Below are 21,155 nucleotides of genomic sequence, written 5' to 3'. Positions count from 1 at the left end.
AGTCCGCATGCCGCAACTCAGAAACCCACATGCTGCAACTAAAGATCTCGCATGTCGCAATGAAGACTCTGCGTGCCACAACTAAGACCCAGCACAGACAAAAAACAAAACAAAACAAAACAAAACATACACACACACAAAGAAAAATTCTTGACCTGCTGTCTATCTCTATCACCAAGTTGAATGGGATCCAGCCTTCACTTTATGTACATCCAGCACAAGAGACATGGTTCCCTAAAGCTAGGTAAGAATGGCCTTGGGGGCTTATTACATGTTTCTATCTAACAGGGAAACACAATTTCTTCAGCTCAGTGAAAAAGCATCCAACACCAGATTTGTTCATTATGAACATTCTTATTTAAACACATATACAGGGACTTCCTTGGTGGCACAGTGGTTAAGAATCCGCCTGCCAATGCAGGGTACACGAGTTCCATCCCTGGTCCAGGAAGATCCCACATGCCACAGAGCAACTAAGCCTGTGTGCCACAACTACTGAGCCCACGTGCCACAACTACTGAAGCCTGCGCGCCTAGAGCCCATGCTCCACAACAAGAGAAGCCACGACAATGAGAAATCCATGCACCGCAACGAAGAGTAGCCCCCTGCTCGCTGCAACTAGACAAAGCTGGCGAGCAGCAACAAAGACCCAACGCAGCCAAAAACGAAAACAAACAAAACGAAAACCACATATACAGGGCTTCCCTGGTGGCACAGTGGTTAAGAATCCGCCTGCCAATGCAGGGGACACGGGTTCGAGGCCTGGTCCGGGAGGATCTCACATGCTGCAGAGCAACTAAGCCCGTGTGCCACAACTACTGAGCCTGTGCTCTAGAGCCCATGAGCCACAACTACTGAGCCTGTATGCCACAACTACTGAAGCCCACGTGTCTAAAGCCCGTGTTCCGCAACAAGAGAAACCACCGCAATTAGGAGCCCGCGCACCGCAACGAAGAGTAGCTCCTACTCGCCACAACTAGAGAAAGCCCGCGCACAGCAACGAAGAGCCAATGCAGCCAAAGATAAAATAAATAAATTTATGAAACAAAACAAAACCCATATATACAGACGGGAAATAATTTACCCTTTGTGAAGTAAATTCTAAAGTTCAAGTTGTGGGGCTTCCCTGGTGGCACGGTGGTTGGGAATCTGCCTGCCAATGAAGGGGACACGGGTTCGAGCCCTGGTCTGGAAGGATCCCACATGCTGCGGAGCAACTGTGCCCATGTGCCACAGCTACCGAGCCTGCGCTCTGGAGCCGCGAGCTACAGCTACTGAGCCGCGCATCACAACTGCTGGGGCCCATGTGCCTGGAGCCCATGCTCCATAGCAGGAGAGGCCACCGCAGTGGGAAGCCCAGGCGCCGCAGCGGAAGAGTGTCCCCCGCTCACCGCAACTAGGGAAAGCCCACGCACAGCAATGAAGACCCAACGCAGCCAAAAATAAATAAAAATAAAATAAATAAATTAAATTTATAAAAAATAAATAAAGTTTGGGCTTCCCTGGTGGCACAGTGGTTGAGAGTCCGCCTGCCGATGCAGGGGACACGGGTTCGTGCCCCAGTGTGGGAAGATCCCACATGCTGCGGAGCGGCTGGGCCCGTGGGCCATGGCCGCTGGGCCTGCGCGTCCGGAGCCTGTGCTCCGCAACGGGAGAGGCCACAACAGTGAGAGGCCCGCATACCGCAAAAATAAATAAATAAATAAATAAATAAATAAAGTTCAAGTTGTATGATGGCTATTGTGCAAAGGTTTAGCGTATTCAAGAAATGGGATGGAATGTGTAGAATAATATCAAGGAGACAGAACTATCCCTTCCTGGGGTAAGATGAGTGGGTTTCACCCAGACACACCTTTTTATATGTTGTCTCTCCTGAGGAATCCACACCACGGTGGCCTATTTTCTTCATGGACATGCTAGAGGAATAAGGCACCTAGAATAAGAAGAGTCAAGATTAGTACATGATTCCCATGTAACACACCAAACAGCTACAATGATGGTAAATCAAAAAAAAAAACAAAACATGCAACACACCCTTTTTAGGTTAAGAACATTTTATAAAATCTTCAGAAGATCCCTCCCATGGAAACACACAGCTATAGTGTTGCTCCCCAAAGAACTAAATAAAAGAACACGAAGAAAACTCCAAAGGACACATATTTCACCTTTGGTTCTCAGAAAGATGACACAGAAAATTAAAATGATTATCATTAAAGAAAAGCAGAAACAGGGGAAGTAAGCAATAGCAATCCCAGAAAAAAGGGAAGACCCTCAGTTTACAAAAGCAAGACAGAAGTAGAGCTCTACAGACCCAGCTTCCTTTCAGAAACTACTACCCCTCTAATATTCAACCCGACCTGAACACTATTTGCTCAAACTGAATTCACCAGCAGAAATGATCTAGCCACTGGCAAATGCAAGTACTGCGAGCCCAAGTATTAAAAGGCTGTGGCAATAAGATGAATCCTCTAAGATAAGGGCCTCAGTGCCTCAAAGAGATTCCTGAGAACGTGGCATGGCTTTGTTTTCTACTCACATACATCACAGCCTCTGAAAAAAGGAAGAAGTAAAACCAGTGGAGCGGAGGCTAGAAGGCTATTCTCCACAGCCAAGATGCCAGCACAACAGACATGAAGGTATTCTTCATGATGTCGATACTCAAGTTAACAAGCCAGAAGGCAAAAAGACTACTGAAAATAGCATGTTACCATCTTAGGGCCTGATATTTAAGTTCTACTCTTCTTGCTAAGACCCTTAGTGCCAGAAAACCCTCAGTATATAACCTGACAGATCTTGGAAGATGTTCTGAGAAAAAAGCCTAAAATCCTACGCCAAAATGGTCCGCACTCTGAGGTCCCCTCACAAAACCCAGGAGAGATGCAAGAAGTAAAAAGAGGAATGGGAAATACTCTGTGGGAAGAAAATTAAGCAAATACAAGATACTCTGCACAAAAGAGAAAAACTTAGAATATCAACAGCTTCAGTACGGTTAAAAGAAGTTCGTCACATTCACTGAAGCTACGCGGTCAGGAGGTATTAACAGCAAAACAAGAGAATGAGCTTTAGTGTCAGACTGGCTTTGAATCCTAACCTTATTAATTACAGGACTTTGGGCAAGCTATAGAACCTCTAATCTTCACTTTTTCATCTATAAAACACGGATAACAACAATACCTACACTCATAGAGGCTCTTTGCAGGATTAAATAAGAATACCTATAAAGAGCACTTAGGTACCTTATTTACTCTTTGGTACATTAAAAAAAAAGCTCAGGGGCTTCCCTGGTGGCGCAGTGGTTGGTAGTCCGCCTGCCAATGCAGGGTTCAAGCCCTCGTCTAGGAAGATCCTGCGTGCCGCGGAGCAACTGGGCCCGTACGCCACAACTGCTGAGCCTGCCCTCTGGAGCCTGTGAGCCACAACTGCTGAGCCTGCGTGCTGCAACTGCTGAGGCCTCCACGCCTGGAGCCCGTGCTCTGCGACGGGAGAGGCCACCACATTGAGAAGCCCGCGCACTGCAGCAAGGAGTAGCCCCCACTCGCCGCAACTAGAGAGAGCCTGCTCGCAGCAACGAAGACCCAACAGATCCGAAAATAAATAAATAAAATAAATAAATTTAAAACATTAAAAAAAGTTCAATAAATCTGAGCTATTATTAATATTCATAATAAACTGTAACAAAAGTAGAGTTGTATAATTACTAGCCTACCAAAGAGATGTGAGAACCCTATCTAGATTCCAAGACCCAAGTAGGGGTAAAATAAGGGTGTTATAAACAAGTATCCTTCTATCCCAGAATTAAGGTTTTAGAACCACTGTATCAATATAAAACTCACCTCAGATGCCATGGGTCTCTTGATTCCAGATGCTGTGAAAATAAAAATAAACAAACACAACCATAAGTGTATACACACACTCACACGATCTCTATCAAGCACACTGAAACAATCAGGATTTGAGTCACACTAAACCTGACAATGAGCTCCTGCCTCTTGCTCATTGATAACAGATCCTTTTGGATAGGGATTTTAAATGTCCCTTCTTTTTCCTCCTCCATACTCACAGAGCCCTTATGCATATTCTGTTCTCATTCTAGTCCTTTTTCTTGCACAAGTGTTCATATTTTCTCTAGGAAATATATCTGTTCTTGATACATTTAACCATCAGAGCCAGAGGGTCTCATTTGATACCATGGCTGAAAGAGAAAGGGCATAAGAGATACCAAGATTTATTGGACAGCCTGGGCTTAATAATTTTTCCTGTAGAGCTAAAAGGGTAGGTACTCTTAGAGCATATCCATGGTGCTTTACACTTCTACTAATTATTTCAGAAAAAAGGTAAAGAGTTGGTCTATGGAAGCTTTATTTACAGTAGCCAAGATATGGAAGCAACCTAAGTGTCCATCAACAGATGAATGGATAAAGAAGCTGTGGTGTGTTTGTGTGTGTGTGTGTGTGTGTGTATACATATACATATTTATGCAAATGGAGTATTACTCAGTCATAGAAAAGAATGAAATTCTGCCATTTGCAACAATGTGGATGTCCCTAGAGGGTATTATGCTTAGTGAAATAAGTCAGAGAAAAACATTCTATGTTATCACTTATAGGTGGAATCTAAAAAATAAAACGGATGAATGTATATAACGAAACAGAAACAGACTCACAGACATAGAAAACTAGTGGTTACCAGTGGGGAGGGAAAAGGGGGGAGGGACAAGCTAGGGGGAGGGGATTAAGAGACACAAACTACTGTGTATAAAATAAATAAGCAACAAGGATATATTGTACAGCACAGTGAAATATAGCCATTATTGTGTAATAACTTTAAATGAAGTATAATCTACAAAAATATTGAATAACTACATTGTACATCTAAAACTAATATATTATTATAAACCAACTATTCTTCAATTTAAAAAAAAAGAGTTGATCTATGGAGATGAGGAGGCTAAGGATGGGAAAATGCAATGTCAAAAAAATGGAAAAGCATAGAGTGCAGGCAGAATCTGATTCTACATCCTTCCATCCTCATCTTGATTTCTGCTGTAAAAGCAACAGGAATTTGTTGGTGTGTACTTACTAAATATATAATCAGTGGAGATGTGTAAGATAAGTGTGTAGTTAAATCTCATCAATATTATGACTTTTATCCATTTAAATGTAGAAAAACATTTCAAGAATAAGTATGTTTAGAAAGTGACTAAAAGACCATTATCTATAGAAAAATACTCTAAAAGGTTAAATCAATTCTTAAGGGTCTGCGATCCCTATAACTTTCATCCATGATCACATTGGAAAGAGGGAGACAGAACTTTCTCCCCTTCATATTGAAGAATGTTGGCCTTTTTTCTTCAAAGACTACTGATATATTACTTTGATGTAGTTCTAAAGAATTCAAAATAAATAAAGATTAGCCACATTAAAGAAAATTAAAAAGAAGAATCCAATTCGACGAATCCTCAATAATATAATACCTGAGTAGGAAGACCCCAGTTCTGGTCCATATATAAGGTTTAATGGTAAAACAGCAGCAGAGACAAGATGGGCTTAGGGGCAATCAGGTTAAAGGTCTAATTACTATTGTTTAAGACCAACGATCAAGGGCCCTAAGAATTTCAGAATATAGCTGGGCTCAGAGGAGATTGTGGTAGACCTTAGTAGTACAAAGGCCACAGACTAAGCACTTCTGGTACCAATAAGCAGGGTAGGAAATTTCCTTCCCCACAGTGAGTCAGAGTAGCAAAACTAAGGGGAACAGATGGTTTTCATTCCTCTTTCCAAAAAAGGAGGTAAGGGAAATGTCATCTAGCTGTTAGGAAGATGTGCTGCATAAAATGGCCCAGAAAATTAGAAAAACAGCAGAGCCCAATAATCTATGCTTTTTGCAGGATGCTTCATCTTCAGTCAGGTCAAGTTCAGGTAGGTGAAAGACCATTTTAGAACTGGAACCCTAAGCTAAAGCTTCCAAGGAACAATAAGCCAGGATGAGTCAGATTTATGATTAAAACTGTTACTGACTTAAAACCTTTTAGACAAGAGCCAACATGCTGAGCTATTTAAAAATCAGAAGACCTGGGTTCAAATCCCTGTTACATCAGGTAAACTGTTCTCTATATTTAACTAAAAAAAGAGGAACCTGGGGCTTCCCTGGTGGTGCAGTGGTTGAGAATCTGCCTGCTAATGCAGGGACACGGGTTCGAGCCCTGGTCTGGGAGGATCCCACATGCCGCGGAGCAACTAGACCCGTGAGCCACAACTACTGAGCCTGCGCGTCTGGAGCCTGTGCTCTGCAACAAAAGAGGCCGTGATAGTGAAAGGCCGTGATAGTGAGAGGCCCGCACAACGCGATGAAGAGTGGCCCCCGATCGCCACAACTAGAGAAAGCCCTCGCACAGAAACAAAGACCCAACACAGCAAAAATAAATAAATTAATAAACTCCTACTCCCAACATTAAAAAAAAAAAAAAAAAGATGAACCATACTAGAAGGTTTATGTAAAGATTAGATAAGACAAACTAAATCAGGGACTTCCCTGGTGGTCCAGTGGTTAAGAATCCGTCTTGCAATGCAGGGATGCTGGTTCAATCTCTGGTCAAGAAACTAAGATCCCACATGCCGTGGGGCAACTAAGCCCGTGTGCTGCGACTACTGAGCCCACATGCTCTGGAGCCAGGGTGCCACAACTAGAGAGAAGCCCGCGCGCTGCAATGAAAGATCCTGCATGCTGCAACTAAGACCCACCCAACACAGCCCCAAAAAAGATAAACTAAATCAAAGTACTTCATGGACTGTGACGTGCTATACAAATATATTGTCATATGTGAATTTTTTTTTTTAAAGAGACCACAGACAGTGCAAGACGGTTTTTTAAAAATTTATTTTATTTATTTAGGCTGTGTTGGGTCTTCATTATTGCGTGCAGGCTTTCTCTCGTTGCAGCGAGCAGGGGCTACTCTTCATCGTGGTGTACATGCTTCTCTTTGTGGTGGCTTCCCGTGTTGCGGAGCACAGGCTCTAGGCACGCGGGCTTCAGCAGTTGTGGCACACGGGCTCAGTAGATGTAGCTTGCGGGCTCCAGAGCACAGGCTCAGTAGTTGTGGCGCACAGGCTTAGTTGCTCCGTAGCACATGGGATCTTCCTGGACCAGGGATCGAACACATGTCCCCTGCACTGGCAGGCAGATTCTTAACCACTGCGCCACCAGGGAAGCCCCATATGTGATTTCTTTTTTTTTTTTTTTTTTTGTGATTTCTAATGCAAGAGTAAAGCTGGGCCCCCAGGAAGGTTTAACGTTCAATTACCTAGACCTTCATGAAATTCTAATTAGCACCTCAAAGTTCTTGGCCCCTCCCCAAACCCTCAGCCTCCACCTCCCCACAACATAACCTGGTGCAAGTGTACAGGCAACTGGAGAATTAGTAAGTCTCAATAAGGAAATCAGTATGCTTTCAGTTGAGAAGACAACACTGATTTTGGACTCCTTGGTCAGTACCTGGTTTATCCCTTCCTCTTTTACCTCAGAGGAAGGGATTTGGAGGGAGCTGGCAGAACCAAGAGCCAACATCCAGTCCTAGGCTGACAGTCTCTCCTAGAACACAACCTCTTCTGCATGCAAGGAGTCAATGGACCAAGTTAAACAATGGAGAAAAAAAAGCAGGTAAGTGATTTTCAAGGCAGAGAGTAGGTCTGGGGCTTTCTTACTCCCTAAAAAGTTCTACTTTGCTACCCTTCCTAGTTTTATCACACAAACACATAGCTCTAGGGCTGCTGCACTCTTACAAAGTACCCAGAATGAGGGTGGGAGGACTTCACTCAGTGGAATATGGTGCCAATTACTTAGCTATCTGCAACTGCAAAGCTTGGATTAATCCCAAGAACACTATAGCTGAAGCAATTGGATGGATACTGAGGTCTAAATAATAATAATCAGAACAAGCAACACAGGGAGGAGAATCGGGACCCAAGACTTACTCTCTTCCTTGTCTGAAGTTTTGCCCCTAGGGCACAGGTCAGAGCTCCAACCTCCCAAAGAAGAATGGACAGGAATAGAAAAATATCTAGAGAATTTTATCAATGTTGCTGTAACACCCAGCTTGGTCCAGAAGAAACCCAATGAAGAGCAGAGTGATATTTCAGGGAACCAGGTACCATCTGCTAAGGCTTGACCATTTGGCCCAAGGCTCTGCCAATGAGAAACTGCCTACTGAGACTGAAGAGTCACCAGCACTGTACCTGTTCATCTCATAATCAAGCTTTCTCTTCAGAAGGAAGAGGAGGAGCAGAAACGGAGGAAGAGGGGGGAGGCGGACGGAGGGGGGAGGAGAAGTGAGGAAAAAAAAGAGAGAAAAGAATACCAACTCAGCATGGCAACACCCGGCTTAGCAATGCCATCCAGCCAATGTTTAAGGAGAACGAGATTCATCCTTATGGATAAGACTAGAATGTTATTCAACAGAAAGTTTGTTTTCTAGCATCTGTGTGAAAAATGATCTCTGATAAGTATATACTATCATCTTATAATCCCCATATCCACGATCCGTATGTATCATCCTCTTTTTGGGTGGGGAAACTGAGTATAGGGCAGAGTTCCAATGTTAAATTTCCTCTTCCTCAGGGAAAAACGTTTCCATAGTTTGTTTCCTTCATGACTATGTAACTCCTACTTATTAACAGGCCCTAGACCAAGAAGCATTCTAAACAACCAGCTAATGTTGCTCTACTGGAAGCAAAAAATAAAGCCATGACAAACAGGCTGCATCAGAAAAATAATGGTTCAAATAACTTAATTCTGAGTGGCTCAATAGATGATATAGAGCCAACCATGGTGATTTCAAGCCCTAGTTCCTCTGCAGAAAGATGGAAATGTAAAAGACCTACAGGCCGTTACCAAGGATCAAGGTACAAAACTGTACTCAATTACATATTTACTAAAAAAAGACTGGCTTGTTGTTCACCAAAAATATTAATAAATAAAAGACCTAGAGGAGCAAGGGTGTACTCACTTTGGGAATTTTTAAAAAATTCTGACCAGAGCAGGTTCAATCTGGCTGAAATTTATAGATATTAAATGAAAGTTGATTTTTAAATAGAACAAGTTGAGAACTTAGTTCCTTCGGCCACATATGAACCTACTTGCCCATTTTCAAGCAAACAAATCAATAACAATTTATATTAAGAAAAAAATCATTCAGCAAGGGCCTTTGAGATTTTAATCTAATCTTATTTATAAGTAAAAGAACAGAGCATAAGGGATGTGCTCAAAATCACAGAGCAAAGGCGGTGACAGAGCCAGAACTGGAATCCATATTCCTAAGCCCCAGTTCAACTCTTTCTTCTAAACTATCTTTTGTTTTCAATTTCCTGGCCACTTGGAGTCTAGGTAGGACAAGAAACAAAGGGAACTAGAATACTTTTACAAACTAAATAAATCTCAGAATTGCTAATGGACAATATGAACATATATTTTCTTCCCTTGAGGTATCCCCTTCCCTTCCATTTTCACTGATAAGAGGATTAAGAGCAGAGACCTCCTCCTTCAGTTCTTCTCAATGAAATGAATAACAACACTCTGTTCCTCCAGTAACAGTCATGAATGTCACTGGCAAAAACAGTAGGAAAGTATCTTTCATTTCTTTTAGTGATATTATCCTTGTTCTGAATCAGACAACGCCAGTATTCTAGAGGAGCAGAAGCTATCTTTCAAGTCTGATACTTGAAAGAGCAGTTTCACAGATGTTAAGGTCCTCACTAGCAGTAGAAAGTACCTTTTTGTCTTTGTAATAAGACATGAACAACTTTAGCAGAGAGAGAAAAAAAAAGTTTTTAATTCATCTCAGATTGCAGTTTTCTTTTTGGTGTAAGTGGAACCATGTCTTGCCCTGATTAAAAGCATAAGGGTTACGATCATTGAATTTGCAACGACAAAAAGAGGGCATCTGATGGGCACTCCTGTTTCAGTGATCTTGGAATTGACTGCAGAATCAGTTACCAATCCTTGGCAAAAATCCACATTAACTTCTAAAATATTTTCTTAAAGAATGATCAATAACTCCACATATTATGCATGGACGAGCTCAGAATTTTGTTGCTTTTTTAGGACAGCTAAAGTCAGAAGGGGAAGTTCCCTTCTGCCTATTCTTTTGTTGAACAACAAATATTTAATCTGGTTTAAAGTCAAGTTAGTTCACAAACAGCCTTTCAGATTAGTGAGAGAGCAATAAGGTATAGTAGGTAGGAATGTGGGCTCTGAATTCAGAACACCTAGGTTGGCTAGATTTGAATACTAGATCTACCATTTGCTAACTAGGTAACTTTGGACAAGTTGGTTAAAATGCTCTAGGCCTTGGTTACCTCATCCATAAAATGGACATATAATAACATGTATTTCATAGCGTTGTTATGAGAATTAAATAAGTCCTGTATAGCACCTAACATGTAATAAATGCTCTATAAATACTAGTAATTATTACTATCATTGTGAATTATGAAACCCCATCTACAGGATGGGAAGGGTCAGGGGAAATAAGAGGTACAACAGAAAGGGAAAAGAAAAAGAGACTCATTTACTGAAACAAAAGGAAATGGAGTTATGGGAAGACTTCGAGGGAGACAAAAGATAGTGAACGGATTCATTTCATACTGTGGAACTGTGAGAAAAGAAGTTTCTGTGTTAAGACAGCATATTTTTTGGAGAGGACAGAGGGAAATGGGAGCTAAAGTGAAATAATGCTTGCAAGACATCCACAGCCTTCTCAGAAGGCCATGCGCTACTACTAAAAAAAAGTCTGCAATTGTTATGGGGAAGAGGAGTTGGCTGCTAGTAACTGCAAGGAGCTCATGCTTCTTCAGCACAAATACACATCAGTTCTACCTCTCTTACGGTTGACCCCACAGCACAGAAAGTTGAAACCTAAATGAGGAAAAACAGAAAATTATCACTTACTTCTGGGGTTCTACCTGCTTAACAGCAGACTAAACACATTAAAAAAAACACAAACAAACAAACAAAACACACAACAACACTAAAGTTTAAAATTATGAACAGGACCTGACCTGATGACCCCCAGTACCATACTGTGAAATGTTAGATGATTTTCTGCAGTTCTAGGTAAATGTCAAAAAAAAAGAGACAGAAGGAGAAGCTCAGGCAGAAAAATTCCACGGAAAAAAAAAAAAAGAAAAAAGAAAAATTCCAGGAGTGATCACAAAACTTGTAACCCAAACAATTTCACACTGGAGTGATTTCAGATTGGCAAAAAAATTTCAGGTATAAAGCTCCTTGCATGCAGGCTTCTATCCTTTTAAAAAAGACTGTGTATACATTTTATTTGACCATCTTCCACTTGTGAGGGCAATTTGGTAATATCTAGCAAAAAGCCTTAAAAACAAATATGTACCATTTGTCCCAGAAGTGGGAATTTATCCTAAGGAAATAATTAGTCAAGTGGACAAAGACATATATACAAAGATATTTATTGTAGCATTGTACATAATAACTATAATTGGGTAGATATAATGGGAAAGAATCTAAATGAACAATATAGGTGACATAAGTTGTAGTGCAGTCATAAAATGGACTAGTATACAACCATTATTTTTATGTGTAGGATAAAATCCATTATTTTTATGGATAGGATGTCACAATAAATTGTTGAATGGAAAAAGGTAGAAAATTACATAATGCAATATTTTTCTAAAACACTTACCTATAAAGTCACATGTATTTATACACATAGAAAAGGTCCAAAAGATTATATACCAGAATGTTAAAATACGACTATACTGGATAGTGGGATTAAGTTGATATTCTAAGTTTAAGTTTCTATTTTTCCTTATCTATATAAATTTTCTGTAACAAATAATTAGATAATTTAACAATTAAAGGAAAGAGATACACAGGGATGGCTTTATTATCTTTCTCTGTTTTATAACCATTTTTCCCAGTAAACTAGTGCTCAACAGTCCCACACATACAGACCACCATCAATCCCCTCCCCACACATTAACTCAAGCTCATTACAACATATTATGCTGCTGCAGAGATAGAGGAAAAATGTGAAAAGATGTCTAGAAAGCTGCTGAGAATTCCAAGCTACAAATAAGCATGACTCCTACACACTCCTTCCCATTCTTTATTAATTATTACTTTGAGATGCCTATACAATCTGAAGCAAACATGTATCAGCACATATGACAAGAGGTTCTCTCTGAAGAATTTACCTTTCATATCCTTCAGAATATCACTTTTCTCCTATAAAACAGGTATACCTAATTTCAGCAGATCTCCTGGATACTTGAAAAATAAAGATCTCGCCTCAAAATTATGAAAATTAGCTGAGAAATCTTTAATGTTACTAAAATAACTTCACAACAGCTGAACTAGCCAAGTCAAGTGCCTGAGTGGAAACAACCCAATCAATTCCTGCTAAAATACAAAGTTGAATCATCATACCGTGTCACAGAAAATTTTTCTGAGTAACTCCGTACTGGTCTCAAGGAAGCACTCCATTTTGGTCCTTGGCCCCACCCTAAATTGTGTTTTTGATGAAAAAGGTACCCAAGGCCTTAAAAGAGGAGATAATTGAAACAAAGATATTTTCAGACAGTAAATAGCTCCAAAATGAGTTGTTGTTCCCCTCCCCCACCCTGCTCTCAGTGTGTGGAACAAAACAGAGTTGGCTTCAATACCAGAGCCTCTCCCAGTGCTTTCAGAGCAGAAGCATTTCCGTTGGAGATGAGATGACATCATCTACCAGATGAGAAACTAAGAGGCAGTCTGTGACTGACTGCAATGTTTGAAGTACTCATATAATTTCGGGAGGCTAGAAGTTGGCCGGATGTGCATTGCTCAGATGAGTTTTGCCTGAACGGGTCATAGAGAAGCAATTCCAGAGACCTACCAATACTACTATAAAAATGTGTCAATAATTCCTATATAAAGCAGAAAGAGACAAGCAGACTTTTCGGAAGCAGGGTCTCCTGGTTGATAATATTGAGAGCCAGAGATTTCAAAAGAAAAAAAAAAAGAGCAAAAGCAAAAATTTGCACAAAACAAAAGTCATCAGCCCAGTTGTTTGCTGGACTATCTCAAACAAGCTCTCTGGTCCTCTTTAACTTGAAATACTGAATTTTAATTATACCACTGCATGTAGGAGGCATAATATGTTATTTAAATGAAAATACTCACAAATATGTCTGAAGTGTCAGCCTACCTAATGGGAAGTACTGCTGAGCACAAAGCTCTAAGAGATAGTGTTAAAAGGAAAAAAAAAAAAAAGGAACTATTACTATGCCCTCAATAAGAACTAAACCAAGCCAATTAAGAAAACCAAGCCACATCTTAGAGAAGAGCTAAATTTTGTTTCCTAGCAGGTGTCAATTTTTCCTAAGGATCTTCTAGAAAAAATGAGAAAGGCAAGGGTGCTCATAGAAGCAAAAGCTCAAAGGCAGTTTGATCTACCAGTCCTGGGGTCAGCTGAGAGCCAACCTGGCTCAGCTAAGAGCCAACTAAGTAGCAAAGAACAAGCCGCAAATTTACTAAGACCCATCTTGACAACATACAGACTTTATGCAAAGTCTTTGCCACTATTAACAATGTCTTTGAATCTCACTTTCCTAATTTGGAAAATGAGAGGGTTAAATTAAAATATCTCTACACTTCCCTCTAGTGATAATTTTTTTTTAATTTATTTATTTTTGGCTGCATTGGGTCTTCGTTGCTGCGTGCGGGCTTTCTCTAGTTGTGGTGAGTGGGGGCTACTCTTCATTGTGGTGCGTGGGCTTCGCATTGCAGTGCTTGTTGCAGAGCACGGGCTCTAGGTGCACAGGCTTCCGTAGTTGTGGCACGCAGGCTCAGTAGTTGGGGCTCACGGGCTCTAGAGCGCAGGCTCAGTAGTTGTGGCGCACGGGCTTAGTTGCTCCGTGGCATGTGGGATCTTCCCGGACCAGGGCTAGAACCCATGTCCCCTGCACTGGCAGGCAATTCTTAACCACTGCGCTATCAGGGAAGCCCTAGTGGTAAATTTTTGCTTCTAGTTCTATAAGCCAAATTTCATGGTTCTCAGGCCTCAAATATGTATCTCTGAGCAGTAAAATTTTGGTTGAAATTTGTGAAAAAAATCTGAGTCCTTCTTTAAAAGACCTGAGTCTCCTGGATAAGCCAACCCACAGCCAAGAAGCAGTTGAGATTTCTGGCAGATCACCACCTCCCAATTCTATTTCCAAACATGGTTCTATCTACCTTGAAAAAAAGCAGTGGATATTGCTGGCTTAGAATGTACATATCTGAGCCGAGAAAGTAACTTAAATGATATCATAATGAGCATAAATTACCTCAACAATGCACTTCAATCACCTCCCAGACACTAATGCAAGAAAATAAGAGATATGGCCAAGTTACTTCTCTGCCATCTCTTTTGTACAGGTTCTTGTCAATGGCAACTTGGAGTTTACCAGGAATGTTTACCTACACTGTGCATAGAAAAGCTAATATACTCTAAGCTATTTATACATCCCTAAAATTAAAAAAAAAAAAAAAACCTCTTCCCATTCTCTTCCTGTAACTTCCCTTTGCCCACTCCCCATCAACATTACTGATCATTTGGGATAGTGCTTATTCTTGGTTAACTCCATATTGCTCAGTTTAGTACACAAGGCAAATAATAAGATATATGGAACTCCCTACAAGGAATCTGCCCTTCTCTCTCTTTTTTCCAGTCTTCTTCAGACTCCAACAATAAGGTGACTTTTTGGGAATCAGATATTTAAAAATTAATACATATTGTATACAGCCATTAAAAACAAACAGACTAATTTCACAGGAGGAGAAAGAAAAATGATCAGTAACAAAGTTTAAAAAGATGGAGGGGTTGAGGGAAAAAAGTTCACTTCAAACAAAACAACAGTAAAAGAAACAACAGAAGCTCATAGGAGATATGGATGAAACAGAACCAACACATATGTACAAACTAAACAATGTTCTCTTTTGATAGGAAAGGGTGAAGAAGTGAAGCGCAACAGGGGAAATGAACTAGGAAGGGGTTTCCTCTAGGAAACACCATCAGTCCAAACACTCCCTCTGTGAGACTGAGTGATGGGCTGGGGTTTGGAACACAGAGAAACAGAAATTCTCTCTGCCGAGTTATCAGAAACAGCAATTCTCTCTGCCGAGCTATCAGAAACAGCATACTTCCTGAAGCATACTTGTATCCTTGATCAAGAGGATACACCCAGTAAAAAGAAGATAGAAGAAACTGACAACTCTGGTCTTTTTGCTTTCTTCATGTCAAGTAAGAATATCCCAAAATTCTAGGAAAGAAAATATCCAGTTTAAAGGACAAAATACCCCCCCACACACTTTCCTTCTCCCCAGTTCTGAATTTGGCCTGGTGTTATCGCTGTTCACTTCACAGGCTATATTTTCCATTATTTATTATCAAAGAAAAATAGACTGATAAAATATTTAACAGCTAGTAGCTAGCACGTATTTAAGCAAAGTTATTAATCAAAACAGTTTTATATCAAACCAGAACAGCACACAGAAATTAAGAAACAAAACATAATATGTATTTTGATATTCAAAGCTAACTTATAAGTACACATTACCAATTAATATCAGATACTGGATACCTAATAAGTCTATATAATTATACCTGACAGTGGGCTTGAGCAGCCATGGCAGAAATAAATGGATAATTAAAAACAATGACATTCTAATGTCAGTTTTCCAGCAGAATCTACCAAGGGGACAAAAGAAAAAAGGAGGGGGTAAGTGGCTGTAAACCCTCTACAGAGAAAGCAAAAAGAAAAATCTCTCACTACTTATAAAATACCAATCAAAATGAAACCTGGTGATATTCTGCCTACATGGCATTCTGTTCTAGCTTTACCTTTCCAAATTTCAGTTTCTCACTCCAATAAAGTGGCTTAAGTTGCTTTATTTTTCACTAGTAGGGAAGAATTGAAGGGAAAGAGATCAGTCTGCAAATGGCCTACACTGTACCAAAGAACACAGACAAAAAACCCCTACCATTTGGAGTTATCAGATTACAGCATACATTTACTGGTGGAGCTCTGCTGAGAAGAACAAAGCCACCAGAATCAAGGACTGATAAGACTGGCTCTACTACAAAAGTTCCAAGCAAAAATCTTCTCTCCTGTGTCTTCCAGGGTCTCTCTCAGTAGTTAAGGGCAAGTCAGAAAAGGAGCTGCAAAAGTTACCTCCAAATCATTTGTGCTCATGATAAAATCATTTGGTGATGTGTGACAATTTCAGAAACGTTCTGGTCTGAAGCAAAAGGAGCTATAGGTTCATGACCTTCTAAGGTTTCAAGTGCTTTTTCTTAGGGGAGTCACACATGATTTTATCACACAGCTCTTATTTCAGGGGAGCAAAGGACACCTCAACACTCTAACTTTACTTTTTAATTCCTCCACTAACTTCAAATCAAGTCTCCAAAACAGAAACTCTTTACTCTTTACCCTTCCTGGTGGCAAAAAGGGGACTCAGTGGCTGAATTTCAAACTCTTGATGGACTAGTCAAACTGCAGACAGGGGGCTCTCTTACACTGGTGTGACAGATGGTCGCACTGTCAACAGCACCTTATCAGGGCTGATTTTATTTTTTAAGTGGTGCCACTGTCCAAATAATGAGGATAGGAGGGAAAGGAAGCCAGGGAATACATTTCCTTTAACACATGAAACAGCTGACAGCAAACTGCATCACCTTTTCTTAACCAAAGTTTAAGAACAAGCACATGATAATGGCTGCTGTAAACCGATATTCATTTATAATTGCCTCCCTCCCACAAATCCAAACATGGTAATTACTCCAATGGGAAAAGATCTCTCAGACATCTCTCACATATCTCTCAGAGTGAATGCTTTGCTCTACCTTCTGTATTTCACTTGTCGAAAGCTTAAAAGACCAGCTCTCGCTTAAAGGTGAAATAATATAGACAGGGGTTTAATACTGGCAGGGAACAACTGTTCTAAATTACCTGTCCTTCCTAATTTGAATGCCAAAAGATTTTGAGCCTTCAAAGGTTATGAGTGACTTATCTAAAACATCAATCTGTCCCTGACTCCTGACATTCTTATTTTGTATCCACTTTCAACACTGCCAGAGAATCTTGCCTTTAGGATTTCAGTTTCACCAATATTTGAGTTCAGCTAAACACCTAAGGAAAGTAACTTGGTTTTAGGATGATTAAAACACAAACACACACAGTCCTACCTTGAATTTCTACAAAGCTAGCCTTTAACAATTTAGGAAATCATAAACCATTGTTTATTCCTGCCAATGTCTTAATTCCCCTGGTACCATCCCGACAGAGCACCACACCCCTCCAATCACAAATAAAACACATTCTCAGTAGCCTTTTTTGCATCAGAATCAAACATCTTATCCTCTTCAAAAACATAGCCTTGAAATGAAATATTCTATTAAATTAAATTCAGTAAGCCAAAACCTAAGTGAACATGCAGATACACCAAAAAGTCAACACTGCATATCTGCACACGATAATCCCATGTTTTCAGAAATATTTGAGAATTTTTCTTAATTTCTTAATCCATTTCAGTATTTGCCAAAGAAGCAGAAAAGGAGGGTGTTAAGAAATAAAAGTAAAAAAAAGGAATCTAAGCTATTTATTTTTAGTCATTTTTATATCTTGACTTCACATATGAACACAGTAGAGCCAAGGAGCTGTAAAGTCCACTAAAATCTAATATTTGATTTTCTGGTGAAAACACAATAGCAAAAAACATTTATTCAATCTGAATTACATCCTGCTAGTCCTCGGATCTGGCAGAAAATATAAAAACATACAAAAATATCAAATAGTGACATCTAAAATAGATAGTAGGACTTCCCTGGTGGCGCAGTGATTAAGAATCCGCCTGCCAATGCAGGGGACACGGGTTCGAGCCCTGGTCCAGGAAGATCCCACATGACGCGGAGCAACTAAGCCCGTGTGCCACAACTACTGAGCCTGCGCTCTAGAGCCCATGAGCCACAACTACCAAAGCCCGTGCACCTAGAGCCTGTGCTCCGCAACAAGAGAAGCCACCGCAATGAGAAGCCCGGGCACTGCAACGAAGAGTAGCCCCCGCTCGCCGCAACTAGAGAAAGCCCGCGCGCAGCAACAAAGACCCAAGGCAGCCGAAAATAAAAAATAAATAAATTTTTAAAAAAAGATCAACCTGGTTTCTAATACCTGATTTGATAGTTAAGTCTATTTAATGACTGTACACAATCATTCTTCTTTCAGCACTGGGGGAGGGGGAGAAGAGGCTTTAAATTGAGGAGCTACTGTTTTAAAAACACTGTCATTTTAACTTTATGCTCCTTCACATTTAGAATGCAACATGAGTTGTTCTGGCCTGCTGATCCTTTATAGGAAAGGTAAAAATCACCTCTCAAGAAACTAAAAATAGATGTACATAAATAAAACTGCAGTTTGGAAAAAGATATTTGTGACCAAGTGTTTGCTCATCTGAACTGACATATGAAAGGTGGAACCCTCTATTTAGTCAACTCAAAATGGGAAGGATGCAATCCCAGGCCTAAGGAAATGTCAATGTCTCAGGTAAAGCATCCATCATGTGGCAGCCTCTCCTGTTCACAGTGTAGAGGCAACAGTCACTGTGGAACCCCAGACATTTCTGATGGAAGCTCTAGAACAGTTTCTGACTCAAACTACCCCCCCCCACACACACAAACCCCAACACCACACATTTTCCCTCCTACACACAATCTGTTGCTTTTCTTGTGGGCTCCTCAGCCCTCCTCAATCTTCAATAGTTTCTAACCACTTTGAGCTATATTCCCTGGCTCCCTTCTCCAAGTGCCAGTGTCGTGCCTAATCATTCCTCCAGTCCATTTCCTATTATGCAATATTCGCCACAGCACTGAGAACCACCCCCACCCCATCCTTCGCAGGCCTAATGCCCAGAATCACCTCCCTCAACCTTTACTGCAACTCGAGACGCCACCGTTCCGCCTTTTCCATCTGTTTTCAGGGTCTTTTAACCCTGATTTTCCACATTCCTCAGGTTTTCTTAAAAACCTCCCATTCCTTCCCAAAGTTGGGCAGTCTAGAGATGGGAGTCTCCAAAGGAGGATGTTTGATAAAATGTGTACGTGTATCTGTGCGAGCGCACGCGTGTTTGGGGGCGGGGGGCACGAAGTGAGAAGGAATGACGCATTAGGGGAAGGCTCTGACTAAAAAGACGGCTCCAAAAACTCCCACCCCCAACAAAATCCACAATTCCCTAACTCCCCAGCAATGGAAAGCGTCCCATACTCTTCCATACCTTTTAAGTCCCATGGCTTCTCTTCCACAGTTTCATCCAATTAATCCCGCAATCAACTTGGATTCTACCTGCCTCTCACACTACGTAATTCCTCCCTACTTACGAAGCCTCCATTTACTCTACTTTTCTCTACTCCCTTCGGTTCCCTTTCTATTGCCTTCCTACCCCCACCGTCAATCTCCATCCCTTCCTGACCCTACGCCTTCAAAGCCCTCAACCCGGTCTCCTCGAAGCCAGCCAATGTTCCTGACAGCTTCCCTTTTCTCAGTCAAACCCATCCTTTGCTCACACTCCACCTGCCAGTTCAGAAAGGTAGGAAAGCCTAGTCCTCTGTCCTCCTTACCGGCAACGACTCGGACATCCCCAATTACAGGTGCCCTTCCTGGGTCTCGCTCTTTCCCCATTGCACAGCTGTCAACAGCCCCAAGCCCACGCTCCGCCCTGATTACCTGAAGACGAGGTGCAGGGAGGGACCCCGGAATCCGCGGATGAAAACCCGACCGCCGACGACCCAGAGGAGGCCGACGCCATCTTAGCAGCCCCCTCCCCCTCAGCGGCCTCGCTCCCTTTCAATCCTCTTCCTCTTCTCGGAGTCGGATCTTTCCCACGTCTCTTCACAGAACCCGCGTTCTGCGGGCCACCTCCCCGCCCCCTCTCTCAGATACGTCGCGCCGGCTCCGGGACCAACTCAGGGCCGCACCATTCGGCGGGCATGGGGGAGAACTCTCGTCTCGCACCCTCTCCGCAACTTTAACCGCTTTCCGCGGGAGCTACTTTCCCCTTTCACAACAGAGGAAGCTCAAACCAGCTGCCGGGACCCCGCGTCCGGACCAAACCACACCTAAAAGAACAGGGTGGGCAGTGAGAATTCCCAGCGGAGCGAATGTCCCCTCCCCCTCCTCCCTAGCCACAGCCTGTTTATCGCCCAACCCCACCGCTCCACTCCTGACGGCCAAAGCAATCCAGGCATCGCGCATGCGCCCAACCTTCTCCTCCGCGGCCCATCCCATCCAATGGGGGGAGGAGGGAGGTCCCCAGAGAAATCAAGCCAATCAAGAGGCTGCTCCTGGTCACATGACGCGGGTCCCTCGCGCCCTAAGAAATCCAAGGGTCGAAGACGGCGCGCCCACGTCTACGGTGCCTCGGTGAGTCCATCTACGTTCAACTCCTTGAAGGGACTAGGTTGCGAAGTCTGAGCAGGGGATCAGAGTACGCGGGGCTGACCCTTGCAGTTCACAGCCCAGGAAGAACTCCCGATAGAAGCGCCGGTGTCAAGTCAAAGACGTTAAACAGTCGAATATCACAAAACATCACATTCCACCAAGTATTCTTCCGGCTTTGCTGCCTTGTTTACCATTTAGTTTAACATGCTCTTGCCTTCCTCTGAATGACATTCGAAACAGATCTACACTTTGCCTCAAACGCAATACTGGGCACAGTGATTGAGTCGAGTAAATATTTGATAAATGAACGAATAATGTCCATTTATTTGATAAATGGACAGGAATAAAGACCTGTCCAAAAGGGCCACGGAAGGCGATCAGAAACCTAACACAATCTTCCTGTGATCCAAGCCCTTAGCCTCTCTCAGTTACCTATGCTCCAAAGGGCATGGAGACTCAGAGAAATTCCCCATTCTAGTCTAGTCTTCGTACTAACCCCGCTCAATTTTAACAAAATACCCTGGAGATTATGAACCCTGATGGGGATATGAACACCTGACTATCTCTCTGAACAGACTGTAAGCTGCTAGAGAGCAAGGACTGTGTTTCACCCTTGTATCTCCAGCTCCCCCCATGACGTAAGTCTGTACATAGTAGGGGCTCAATAATTATTCGTGG

General features: G+C 41.8%; 1 protein-coding gene across 2 annotated transcripts in view; it reads right to left on the bottom strand.

Moving 5' to 3' along the window:
• Nucleotides 1-19,845, bottom strand: part of PIP5K1A (phosphatidylinositol-4-phosphate 5-kinase type 1 alpha) — a gene marked incomplete at both ends in the record, with an annotated part of 35,274 nt that extends 15,429 nt beyond the window's left edge. The window contains 4 exons of one of the 2 annotated variants that reach the window (XM_079697298.1): nucleotides 1,853-1,933; nucleotides 3,834-3,865; nucleotides 10,870-10,908; nucleotides 19,764-19,845. In XM_079697298.1, the coding sequence (XP_079553424.1) occupies nucleotides 1,853-1,933; nucleotides 3,834-3,865; nucleotides 10,870-10,908; nucleotides 19,764-19,845 (234 nt within the window). The remainder of the gene's footprint in view (nucleotides 1-1,852; nucleotides 1,934-3,833; nucleotides 3,866-10,869; nucleotides 10,909-19,763) is intronic. The other variant, XM_079697299.1, reaches the window with a different exon arrangement.
• Between the last annotated feature and the right edge of the window lie 1,310 nt (nucleotides 19,846-21,155).

This window comes from Hyperoodon ampullatus (assembly GCF_949752795.1).
Source record: "Hyperoodon ampullatus genome assembly, chromosome: 2".
NCBI classification, from domain to species: domain Eukaryota; kingdom Metazoa; phylum Chordata; class Mammalia; order Artiodactyla; family Ziphiidae; genus Hyperoodon; species Hyperoodon ampullatus.
This window is presented reverse-complemented; position numbering and strand designations above follow the sequence as displayed.